Source organism: Fusarium coffeatum (assembly GCF_003316985.1).
Source record: "Fusarium coffeatum strain FIESC_28 chromosome Unknown BRIP53273_contig_75, whole genome shotgun sequence".
In the NCBI taxonomy this organism is placed as follows: Eukaryota; Fungi; Ascomycota; class Sordariomycetes; order Hypocreales; family Nectriaceae; genus Fusarium; species Fusarium coffeatum.
In genome coordinates, this window is record NW_022157871.1 from 196394 (window position 1) to 209136 (window position 12743).

A 12743-nucleotide genomic window follows, 5' to 3' on the forward strand; every position below is an offset into this window, starting at 1 on the left:
CATGTACCGAGACTACTTAACTTGGCCAGAGCCTTAAGTTGTAAGCCAAGGAGCTCACGTCTGTGTCATCCGATAAGCTGATCGTCTCTGGTCAAATGCCTAACATGTCATTGGGTACAGGCCAGGGGTGCCTGGGCGTAACGGCTGCAGCAAGGACGATCAACAAGAGCCGCGATAAGGGACAAGGCTATTGAGATTCCCTGGCCGCTGTCAAGTGGCTTGTTCCAGGGGCCTGGTTGGCGCTCAGAAGGGTGGGAGATAAGCCCGTGGTGGTATTTAGAGTGCTGAAATGTGAATCTCCGCGGAGTAAAGGTGTGGCGGGGTAGGGTCATATATATACCACGTAGCAATTCGAGCTTCAGCGATAAAGGGAGATAGACCCTGGAAACGACGGAGATAAGGAGCGCTTCGAACGTTGTTATTTCTGAATTGGAAAGCCGAGGATTGAGCCAGATACGGCAATGGGCTAGGGAATTATCCTATCTGGTTGCGGGCGTTGTAAGCTGGTGTGGTGTCTTGTCAATATTGACCCCAGTCTTGGCTATTATAAAGCCTCCAACTGTCGCGAACAAAGCTGCACCTGTTAGCGACTTAGCATAGTATATATATGCTATGTCGTCACTCGAAATGCCTCTATCGTCAGGGGCATGAGGAAAGAGTAGGAGATCGGGATCGCCCTTCTCAGTGAGCAATCCTGGAATACATAATAAGCACTTGCTTGCGCCCGTTGATCCTGTTGCTCGGACTCTTTGGAATGTTCAGCGCAATATGAAATAAGGCTTGAAATCGTCGAGGTCGAGGTCGAGGACTAGCGAAAGCCATACAGCCACTGGGCGTGGTTGAGTAACCACTGAGAACACTGGGAAGCAGTATTTGAGTTTAATACCTCCCGGGATCTGACCCTGGAAGAGATCCGAGCCGTCCGCTTGGACGTGTCTGAACCAACATCGCTCTTAGCGAATTTCGAATGTCGCTGGAATATAAAGACGTCAAGGTTGACACCACGATATGGATTGATGGATGGATGGATGGATCCAGTGAAGATGTTTCCCACTTATTGCTTGTCACTCTGAGAAATGGCGTAATAATAGGCAAGTGGAACTACCTATTTAGGCGCTTTAACCACGCGCCGAAATCGGCAGGAGGAATGAGGCTAGAAGGATGGAACAAATGCTGGGCTTTGGGGAATCTTGATAGCTTCCTTTTCGAGCCTAGTATTTCGTATCTCATATCGCATGCCTTTTCTCTTCCCATCAGTCGATATATAAGTCATCGCTGGGAGCTGAGATCTTCTTTACAACTTAATCTTGGATAAAGTCGTGATTCCCCATGGAGCAATGTTTTGAGGGATTCGCAGATTAACCAGGGTAGTCATAGCGCTAAACCATATCAGGTAAGAGGGGCACTCAGAACTCTGTCTTCTGAGTGGAGGAAGGAAGGGTCGGGCCTATGAATTTTTTTGCGCAAACATTTTTTTCTTGAAGAATGCCCCTCCATGGGCCCCCGACGAGTCACTAACAGTTTTGTTTTCTTTGGTGGGGGAAACATTTTAACTTGCAATTGTTGTTCTTCTTTCTCTTCAAATCTCCAGATTTTGGTCAAAGTTGAATCAAACGAAAAGTCCCCCAATCTCTCAAAAAGGTGAGTCTTTCTCTCCTCTCCAACATGTCTTGTCTTAGCCTCCTCATCACGTGCCCCCCAGCCTTTGCTGTGACGGCATCGTATCCCCTCACTCCAAAAAAATGCTGGTAGTACGGCTCATAGCCAAAATTATGTGGGGTTGCTCTCGGTGTGTCTTCACCTTGTTAGGCTCATGAGAGAAGAAAGAGAGAAGAGACAGAGATATCAATCGATCAATTCGAAGAAATACATGTGACTGACCATGAGATCTCAGATAAACACCTGCCTTCGCAGTCTGAGTCTAAACTTGAGAACCTTTGCAATGGCTTCCTCAAACGTCCCCAAGACCTGCAAGGTCATCACCGCTGAGACCATCGCCAAGGGCTACCTTGGTGAGGTCAAGGACACATTGGCCAAGATCCAAGGCGAGAACCCATTCACACCTACACTGGCTGCTTTCCTCGCCAACGGTGATCCTGCTGCTGTCAAGTACGCTGAGTGGTCAAAGAAGACATGTGAAGAGAAGTGAGATATTCCTCTGTGTAGCTTGAATATCGCCCTGTCTACCGGGTGATGGCTACCCCCTGGCCTGGCGCTAATGTATGCCATAGCGGCTTCAACTTTGACCTCCGAACCGTGGACAAGGAGCTCCTCGAGGAGGAGATCATGAAGGCCAACGAAGATGAGGATGTCGACGGCATGATCGTCTACTATCCCATCTTCCCCAACAACCCTTCCCACGACAAGTACATCCAGGAGTCTGTCGATCTCGGCAAGGACGTCGAGGGTCTTCGACACCAGCACATCCACAACATGTACCACAACATCCGCTTTATTGACCCTCCCGAGAACCGCAAGAAGTCCATCCTTCCTTGCACTCCTCTCGCTGTAGTCAAGATCCTTGAGTACCTGCAGATCTACAACCCCATCCTGGCTTCTGGTAACCGACTCTTTGGCAAGACCATCACCGTCATCAACCGATCTGAGGTCAACGGCCGACCTCTTGCTGCTCTGCTCGCCAACGACGGAGCCACCGTCTACTCCGTGGATGTCACCGGTGTCCAGGTCTTCACCCGAGGAGAGGGTATCAAGAAGGCCCGCCACCTTGTCGCCGATAAGGAGGGCTGGAAGCTGGAGGACTGCCTTCCCCTCAGTGATGTTGTCATTGGAGGTGTCCCTGTTGAGTCTTTCAAGGTTCCTACCGAACTTATCCGCGATGGTGCTGTCTGCATCAACTTCTCCTCTTACAGAAACTTTGACGGCCCTGCCATCAAGGAAAAGGCCTCCATCTACGTGCCATCCGTCGGCAAGGTCACCATTGCTATCCTGTTGAGAAACCTGGTTGTAAGTGCCACTCACCCACCATACGACAAGCCGTGTGATACTAACTTATCAGCGCCTCATTGCCAACCGACCCTCCAAGGACCAGTCGCAGAAGAATGTCGAGGCCCGAGCTGAGGCTTTCGCCGACGACTAAATGCTTTTCGCATATGCGAGAAAAGAAAAGACTTTGCAGAGGAAGGTTACGATTGCTTTGAACTAGATTACGGAAAGAAAAACACACAGGGATACACTTTTTGCGAAAAGGAAAAATGCATTTTGTTTAGGAGTTGCTATAGATGGGATATATCAAAAAATGGGATGACGGCATGACTGGAAAAAGTAATGTTTCACCACAAGATCTTATGAGATGTGACAAGCCGACCCTTATTCAAGCTTTGCGACAAAGCTGTGGAATATTGGATACGTGAGCAGCTGATGGCTTGGCAAACAAGCCTTGAACTTGGTCTGTTCCAATACATAGCTCAGGATTCGATCTGAGCTTTCTTTTCTCGTAGGATTTTGAGGCGTCTTTTATTAAAACGCAAGTTGCTTTTCGCGGGTGTTGGCTTGAGATCGGATGTTTGCTGAGATATGACAGCCGTGCTACGTTACTACTATTTACACAGCATCTCTTGTAAGCCACCATATTTGGAATTGCTTCTTGCATCACAAGTAGAGATTGTTGTTCATTTCAACCAGTTTCAAAAGCATTATGCTATTGGTAAAGATGAAACTGCTATTCTTTCAGCTTGGAAGTTTGATTAAGCTGTTCTTTCAATAATCTAGAAGCTTTCCTAAAGGGGCATATCCCAGCAATGGAAACGAGCGCCGAACGATCAGTTGAATTGGCGCCCCTTTCTGACCTAGCAGGCCTATTTATTGCGTCCAGTCATTGCGGCGGTTCTTGGTGGTCCGTACTATGGTACTGCATGGTAATCCCGGTCTATAACACGTAGGGAAAGGAAATTGCTTGGTGCAACATATTGATCAGCCTAGTTTATCCATAGTACCGGAGAATGCAACCTAATTGGAGAAGAATCGTGCTTTTAGTGACGGATATTAATGCCATGTACCATCGCAGATGTTGTCTCGTATTGGATCCCTTCTTCAGGAGAATAGCAGAATGGCAAGCAAGTAGTCTACGTGGACCTACCATCTGTGCTAGCATATGTGCAGTATCCATAGAAGGACAGACTACACAGACTACACAGACTCTTTCTTTTGCGGATCACCGCAGATCTTTGCACGACACGACTCTGTTTCTACAGTACAGCTAAAATTAAAATGGATTGAACCCGACGTCCATTCATCCATCGCCGTTTCCATTACGCGCGGCGCCATACACCATTGTTTCAATCTTTTACTGGCTAGCCGATTGATCACCACCAATCAAAGACTTGGGACAGCGCTGAAGGGAAAAAACAAAGTGCCCCGAATTGACAACAAACAGGGCAGAGTCCCCCCATGTTTCCCCATTCTGCCAACGGCCCAGGCGTCAGTCCACTCAAAATCCAGCGGATGCTCCAGCTCAGACCTCAGGTCGGTTAGTGCAAGTGCTGGTAGGTTGTACCTATACCTAAGTTCTGTAGGTCGACTCTAAAACTTGGTGCCGACGGCAGAGATTGAAAAGTCCATTCCAAGACCATTGCCAACCTTTTCCTTGGAAGCTGACTGAAAACCTAAAACTGCATGATTGCGCCAGGATCCAACGGCTTTCTTCAACGTCTTAACACCCATCTTATGATACTATATTCCGGGCCTCTTATGGTGTTGTTATTTAAGATCTGTGGAGAAGAATTGCATAGAGGTCTGAGAGTCAAGGCCGAGCTCAATTAAAAGGGTACGTACCCACGTGCAGTTCATTCCAATAAGGGAACCCCAACGTCCATCGCCATCATTCTTCCCATCCATCCATTCAATCAATTGCCTTTTCCGCTTTGGATGCTCTCCCTCGCTCCTTCTCAAGGCGGTTCTTTGAGTTGGACATGCCTAATTGGTCCATTGTTATTGTCTTTGGCTAACTGCGCCTTTTGCGAATAGAACCTCACCTTCCCTTTGTTCTCTACTGTACAATACGTCCTACTGACTACCTGCTTAATTCACCCCTCGTCTAATCATTCGCTCCTTACTCGACTGCTTTCTTTCCCTTCTTTGTCCGATCGACATACCATCGCGATTGCCAACTGCCGCTCTAATTTTCTTGCGCCACGCTACTGCTTTTCAACTGGCAGAGAGTCTTGACCAGCGAGACATCGTCTCTAAAACCATCGAATCACGATCTTGCGCATCCCCTCAGAAACAAGAATCACAATAAGCCTCCTGCAAGCTAGCTCGCGTGCGCAGCCGATTTGAGACGAACGATACGACGTTGGGGCCTGTCCGGGCGCCGTGTCCTAAAAACCTGACAATCGCTTAGCTTCAAGCGCGCTACAAGACGAGACGAAACGAAACAAGACAAGACAAGACCTAATCCTGTCAACTGAACACCCGGCATACCAGACATCGATCCTCCCCGTGTGTTCGGTCACACCTACTGCGAAAATCATGGCGGCGCAAACCGTTCCTAATTACAGTCGCGATATTCGCCATGGCAAGTCGAGCTCCGGTTCTTCGTCCAACTATGGGCCAGTCCCTGGATCACCTACTCTCACAAATCCCGACATGATCTTACCCGATAATGACTGGGATATCTCTCTCGACGAGCCGTCGCAGTCACACATCCCGATATGGAACAATATTCAACCCACCGACATGCGATTTCATCTCCCTAATTCACAGAACCAATTCATCGCGGGACCGATTTCTCATCCGACTCCTATCATATATGGAAATGGGACTATGCTGTCTGATATTGGTGAGGTGACAGAAGTAGAGAGCGTTGTGGGAAAAGGGGGACGGCGCGGCTCGGCGCAATTGTCTGTTTACAGTAACGAGGATCATGTACTGGGTTCCTCGCCAACCGCGGGCACATCACGCATCAAGTCAAGGTCGCAAATACAGAAGCGCGAAAGGAAATCCTCACTCGACTCTAATAGTACGATAACGTCGCAGGATCGTGGTCGGCAATTTGGTGATTTTGACGATGCTGTCAGTGTCGACGATGTCAATTTTCAGGGCGATGATGAAGAGAGTATGGCTTCGTCCTATGTTGAGGGGACCGCTGTGCGGGAGCCTCAGACTGTGCGCGTGCCTCGTATCCAGGATATCTCAATCCAGCGCCATTCATCCAGTTCTCTTAGCGATAGAGCTGAACAGATTCTGGCAAATGCCAAGCAAAGATTAACAGTAGGTTTTAATTCTGGAACCTGATGTACGTTGCTGACAAGTCCACAGACAATGGAAGGGAACCTCTCGAGGGCAAGAAGCTCTCTCTATACTCCTATGTCCGATGGCTCGACACCTTCTCCTCCAATTGCGCGCCCTGTCACATCATTACGAGAGTCCACCGCCGGCTCAGGATCAGGACAAACCCATTCCAGGAACACCAGTGAAAATGGATTTCATAATGCGCTTGCGAGTCCAAGTTTCCCGCAACGATCTGCTAGTGCCTTGGGAGCCGCTGGGGGCTACCGTCAACCGCTGACTTCTTCGAGAAGTGCAGATGCTTTAGGAATTGGCTATGGAGCTCCTCAGAGAAGTCCTATGGGCACTCTTGATCCTATGATGGAAGCTCTGAGCGAAGACGAAGGCGGTATGCCAGGGGATAGTCGCCGCAGTTCCCGTCTTTACAACCAACTTAGCCCAGGTTTTGGCTCCATGACAGATACGGAAATTCCTAGGTCCGCATCTGTTGCTCAAGTACGAGATCTCAAGCATCAAATGAAGGATTTGAGAGGGAAAATTTCCAGTCTTAAGGAGCAGGCCAGAGCCGATAGCCTGAAGCGACGAAGTTTGCAGAGTCTCAGAACACCAAGCCCCTTCACGCATGCAAGATGGGATCAAGGATTCCCAGAATCTCGAAAATCGCAAGAAAGCACTCCTGATGCACTTTCCTGGCAGGCTCCATGGAGTCGAAATGCTTCTAACGAGAAGCTTGATACTCAAAAGTCACCCAAGCCTGATATGAATGATGTCTCGGAGTTGGAAAGAGCCAAGACAGCAGATATCGAGTATCAAGATGCTCGCGACACCTTTGAGGTAGCGGGTGAAGCAGTGGTGGACGAGACGAAGGTGTCTCCTCCGTTGAACGGAGAACTCGATCTTCAAAACGAATCTCAGGGGCAGGAAAACGACGACACGATTGACGATGGCGAAACGTGGGAGGGAGATTTGGAACAGAGCGATGAGGAAGTGAAGCAAGAGCTCCACTACAATCGACAAGCCGGATACGACGATAACTTGGAGGACGATGACGACGAGTTTGTGGATTTCGAGAGCGAAAGCGGCGAATCGTCATACCACGATGCATTTCAGAATCCTGTATCCCACGAGGACCGCGAAGACGCCTTCGACTACGAGCACTTCTTCCTTCATTCAGCTATGGGGTCAATGAGCCAGCGGAGACGAGAGAGCTGGAGCAGCGTGAGCAGTGTTGACTCAGGCGATTCTGTTGAGACAACTCGGGGGCCTGTCCCCACTCCTGCTCCTGCTCCCGACTCCGATTCTGACCATGAACGAAGGCCGAGTGTCGAGTCTATGGCGTCCTTCAATACGTTTGCTACAGCTACCGAGGGTCGCTCAAGCCGCAACTCAGACTTCGAGGATGTTACGGAGACCGTCGTTGACGTACAAGAGAATGCGAATGGGCCTCCAAGTACAAAACGAACAACCTTTGGGGGTTTCCAGTTTCCTCAGGGAAGGGCCAGTTCGAGGGCCAATTCTGTCGATACACAGCAATCACAGCCCCGACGTAACACCGTGGTACATCGCCCTGCCAGTAGTGCAGCTAGCTACGCACGACATCGCCCTTCAATGTCGTCGTTCGGATCCACAGGGACGAACCGAAGTTTTCCACTTGTGGACAAATCCAAGACGGCCAACGGGATCCTGACACCTAACAGTAGCACTCCTGGGGGGTCGCCTGACTCGGAGCTTAAGCAGATTTCTGCGAGTCTCATGAACGAAGCCGCCACCTTGGGCGGGATCGAGACTGGGCATCTGTCAGGGGATGCATCCCCCATGCAAGGGTTAGACAAGGAGAGCCAGGTAATGGTAGAGAGACTTGTGGCCAGTCTTGGCAAATGTGTGCTCGGGTTGACAGAGTCGTCGAGTGCTGGTTCAGAGGCACGTATGTATCGCAGGAGGATGGACGCTGCGCGACGTATACTCGAGGGACTTGATGAGTGAAGACGATTTCTCTAACGTTTATACTTGGAAGGTGGTACAAAAGATGTGGCATTTTTGTTACAAGGTATTGGCGCTTTGCATGGAGGGAGATGGGGGATTGGGATTGGGATTGGAGATATTACATATCACAGATGATGATGATGCTCTGGTTTAGAGCAGGTGGCGTTAAAACCTGTCTTGGATCAGACCAGGTTAATGTTCGATACCCGTCAAGTCTAGCGATTTTCTTTCTATTTTGTAAATATTTTAGCTTAAAAGGCTCGCGAATCTATTGCCATGCCTCCTACATTAACATACAACTACTCGCTTTACAGACTTTCAGATTAGGTTCCATCACTTATATCCGCTTGGTCAGCTTGCGTGCTTCTGTTGATGGTCCGTGCAGAGACCCTTCCATCGCTTAAGGGACAATAGACGTTTTGCATGTGATAGAGCAGCAATCTCTGCAAAGTACAAAAGGAAGTCACGATCGTGCTGAAGGAAAATCAAGCGAATGATATATGAACTCTGGTACTGTAGATCAAAAGTAAGATTCATCATTCTTTCTCAGTCATTAATTGCAAGAGTTGGTCATACATACTGCATCTAATCCATTGTTTGTCAGGGATGATCTGTGATTAATGGATACAAAGGACCAATTAACACGTCCGTCCTTCTTTGATCAAAACTTCGCAGACTCTTTCACCCGTGCATAACATCAAAAGCAAGTTTCAAAGTAAATTACACGTTGCTTCATGAAACTCCAGACCAAAAACAAAACAAAGGGGTATCTAATTTGGTCCTGCTCACCTTACCCATCGTAGACCGCAACTTCACTTTTAAGACTACCCTGCAACGTTAGCTCAGAAAAGCCACGAAAACAAACATTTCCCCCACCATCAACCTCAACCTACCTACAACCCTAACACTGACAAAACTATCATCAACGACCACTCCCAAAAATGCCTTCCGTTGAACCACCGAACATGGCGACACATCTACTTACGGCCCTACTGCCACCAGAGCTCGCCGACTCCGTCCAGAAACACATTCTCCACCCTAGCTCACCAGTCCAGATCGTCGCGCGCAACGTCCTCGCCCAAGCGCAGAATCTTCTTGATACCGTTGCGCCTATCCTTGAACCCATATTCGATCGCGTTATGATTCTACTCGCGGAGAACCAAGGCCTCGTTGGTGTTATTGCGTCGCTGGTAGTACTTGCCACCGTTGTTATCATCCTCAACTGGATTCGTCGTCTGCTTATGTGGTGGACACGCATGGCGATGCGCATTGTGACGTGGGCTTTCTTGTTTGCGATAGCAGCTTGGATCTACGAGCGCGGAGTTTTCGAAAGCGCTAGGGATATGACCGTCATGGGCGCTAAGATCGTGGGATATCTGACTGTCATCAAAGACGTCTGGCTGCAAGAGTATGACCGCTACGAGGCACAGCAGGGCATGGCTGGAACAAGAGGACATGCCTCTGGAAGATCCAGATAAAAACCTCTTTGATAAGATGCGTGCAGCCTGCCGCTATTTAGCGACCACCGTTAGGCACACGATACGACACTATTTGAATACCCCAATGACATGGAATATGACAAAGAAACACGAAAACCGAATATCAATAGCATCAACCACTACAGCACAACTACTACCCGGGCATTGTTATCTCATCACGTCACGAAAAAGTTGGAAAATTGGGGACAGGTCAAGGTGGAAAGCTGAGAGACAAGGGCACATCATATCTAAGCTCTGTTCAGCCTCAGATTATGGAAAGCAACCAGTAACGCCGGCGCTATGCAATAGTACTATCAAGATACCACATATTTCCTTTTCTTCACATGTTCATTTTCTCGTAAAACCCAGTCTAATCGTCGTAGTTTTCGTATTCCTCGTCGCCAGGCTCCTTGGGGTCTTGTGCCTCATGGAACTGTATGCAGTCATCAATGTGACTTAGAATAGCACCCACACTGTCCTCGTTGGTCACATCCAGTTTAAGGTAGTTGATCATGCTGAAACTTTCGATCAAGCCAGCCACTGCGCGGTTCAATCGTCTGAAACTGGCACCCTTCATAACCTGCTCCTTCTCGTCGGGTGCTTTCGATTCGTCATCTTCGGCTTCGGGACCCTCTGTAATACGGCGTGCACGCTCGATAGGATCGTCGTCAAGTAGACCTACATCGGGGGTGAGGAAGCGTTTGAGGTCCTTCTTCTTGACCTGACCCTTGACGAGATCCATCTTGGACAGGATGTTAATGTGCGGCACCTCAAGCATAAGCATAGCACTCATGGCACTGAGAGTACCCGAGAAGAACTTTGCGCGATCAACGACAAATGTGGCTTCGAGGAGATAAACTGCGGCCATGCGAACATCGAGAGATCCAGGCTGCGACAGGAATTTGACCAGAGCTGGCAGGATAGGAACGTGGGTATATAACTCGATCTGTCCCGGCATGTCGATAATGATGAGATACTCCTCGGTCAGGCCGTCAAGAGCTTCTGTCAACCAGTCGAGATTCTCCATGAGAAACTCGAAGCAGTAGATAAGACCACCGTTGGGCCCGAGGCCAACTTCTTCCATGGCATCTTTGAGAGAGATGAGCTCCTTGATGTCGAGATCGGGTTCATGTTCAAAAGTCTCGGCGGCAGGGTCGAGGTTGATGTAAAAGGCGGAACGGCGGTTGAGGTTGAGATGGGTGATGAGGGCGGCGCAAAAAGTAGACTAGACGTGACACGAATACGAGGTCAGTTGAGGCGCTTGAACGAACGTTGGGGATATTGTGACCCAAGCACGCGATTCAAGGCGACATGGTGGAAGTAATATTGCAGAAAAAAAGAATAGGCGGTATGGCATCCCAGAACAATAAGCGAAATACAATGTAGGCATACTGAGTCAAAATGAAATGACATGTTTACATACCTTGCCCGCGCCCGCAGGGCCCATGACCATAGCACCGAACTTGCTCATATTGAAGAGGTGGTGATGTATGCGATTTGGTGTTTTGTTTCTTCAGGTCAAGTCAAGCCAAGTCAAATTGACAAGGGAGGGGACAAAATGCGATTAGATACAGTGCCGTCAGTAGCTGCGAGCTTCGAGGACGTCAGGGTATCAGAAAAATTGACCGCTAGGAGCATAAGAGACGAAATAACTTGGTCACTTTATGCGAGCTTTAATCGGCCTTTAGGTCGATTGTTTCTGGCGGCCTATGTCTTGGAGGACAATTCTTCTGCTACCCAGTAGCAGGGTCAAAGCTAGCTGCAGACGAGTTTCTAAGCAGCTCCACTTTGAAGGGACGGGTCCAGGTAGTGTAGAAACAAAAATCAACAACGGGTTAATGATGTGTGCATGTATGTACAGAATACTGTATGCAGACTCGGATAGGTAGTAGATAGCCTAGGTTAAACCGGTTATCAATGAGAGGCACACTTCTGCATGTGGTGATGGTGACGAGCTTTTTCGAAATGGCGAAATCTTTTTGGCACGTTCTGACGTTCTGGAATGGTGGGGTAAAAGTTCGGATAGATTAGGTAGCGTTTTTTTACTTCTTTTTTTTTCTACCTTCCTTCTCTCTATTTTCTCTCGTAAGTTTTTCTTTTTTGCCCCTCCTCTACCGGACGCCAGAAAAAAAAAAGTTGTTTCTCATAGTACTGCAGCCTTTCATCGTGCCTCAATTTGGTGTAGCTTTCTTCGGCCCCGCCATGTACCAACTTTACATATCATGCCCAGACTCGGGCTATCATGATGACTGCTAAGTTAGGTATCTTCACCCACTCAACACTACTACCTACCTAGTATTCTATCTTCTCCAGATGCGGTGCACGTGTTTGTCAATCAGCCAGGGAATTGGTCAAGGATTATTTTAGCAAGGCTTGAGGCTGATAGGTTCGGCAACTTTTGACCCATTGTTCCTTCCACCGGATTGTCCCAACTCAGACGAGGGGATAGACAATAGGAAGCGGGGGAAACGAGTACGAAACTACTATGTCCGAGTAAGGAGCACCTACCCTGATTGCACCGCAACGAAAGTTGCTCGGGATACAGTACGGCTTGAATAGCGGCAGGTGCGATGGCGCAATACGGCTGCAAATTTCGGCTTCCGGAGGAGGTGCCTTTTCTACCCAGCCAAGTGTCATTTACCCCTCCAACCCGCAGGGTATCGACCACCGAAAGCCTTGCCTCAGCGATAAGGTGTGTACCTGAGCTTCACGCTAACCCCTCATACTAAACTAAAGTACACCCTTATGATTCGGGGGTCTTGAAGATCCAAGACTGCTTTGACCGACGGCCGGTCAACAAAAAAAAAGCATTGGCAGTATTTTTTTTTGTCGCTCCCCGCCTTTTGGCAATTCCCAACATGAGGAGCCATTGTACTGTAGCATTGGGCAGTGCTCAACAGGTACATAGAAAATAGCTGTCGCGTAGGCGTGAAATCGAGTCATTACTCGAGTCTCGGATAAGAGCGACTTGAATTGTATGTATACATCCAGTAAAAGAACCCAATCAATGGTAGGAGGAAAAAAAAAAAAAAAAAA

General features: G+C 48.6%; 4 protein-coding genes across 4 annotated transcripts; 3 read left to right on the plus strand and 1 right to left on the minus strand.

Annotated features, from left to right (window-relative positions):
• Positions 1-1942: 1942 nt before the first annotated feature.
• Positions 1943-3097, plus strand: FIESC28_03594 (uncharacterized protein; the record flags this gene model as incomplete). Its single annotated transcript, XM_031157743.1, has 3 exons — positions 1943-2145; positions 2232-2964; positions 3017-3097. 3 exons carry the CDS (start codon positions 1943-1945, stop codon positions 3095-3097), a joined length of 1017 nt encoding a protein of 338 aa, XP_031018256.1.
• Positions 3098-5487: 2390 nt separating this feature from the next.
• Positions 5488-8229, plus strand: FIESC28_03595 (uncharacterized protein; the record flags this gene model as incomplete). Its single annotated transcript, XM_031157744.1, has 2 exons — positions 5488-6228; positions 6277-8229. The coding sequence occupies 2 exons, from the start codon at positions 5488-5490 to the stop codon at positions 8227-8229; spliced, it is 2694 nt and encodes an 897-aa protein (XP_031018257.1).
• A 941-nt stretch (positions 8230-9170) lies between these two features.
• On the plus strand, positions 9171-9707 carry FIESC28_03596 (uncharacterized protein; the record flags this gene model as incomplete). The annotated part of the gene is made up of 1 exon (XM_031157745.1): positions 9171-9707. One exon carries the CDS (start codon positions 9171-9173, stop codon positions 9705-9707), a length of 537 nt encoding a protein of 178 aa, XP_031018258.1.
• A 370-nt stretch (positions 9708-10077) lies between these two features.
• Positions 10078-11178, minus strand: FIESC28_03597 (uncharacterized protein; the record flags this gene model as incomplete). The annotated part of the gene is made up of 2 exons (XM_031157746.1): positions 10078-10932; positions 11131-11178. 2 exons carry the CDS (start codon positions 11176-11178, stop codon positions 10078-10080), a joined length of 903 nt encoding a protein of 300 aa, XP_031018259.1.
• Positions 11179-12743: the final 1565 nt, after the last annotated feature.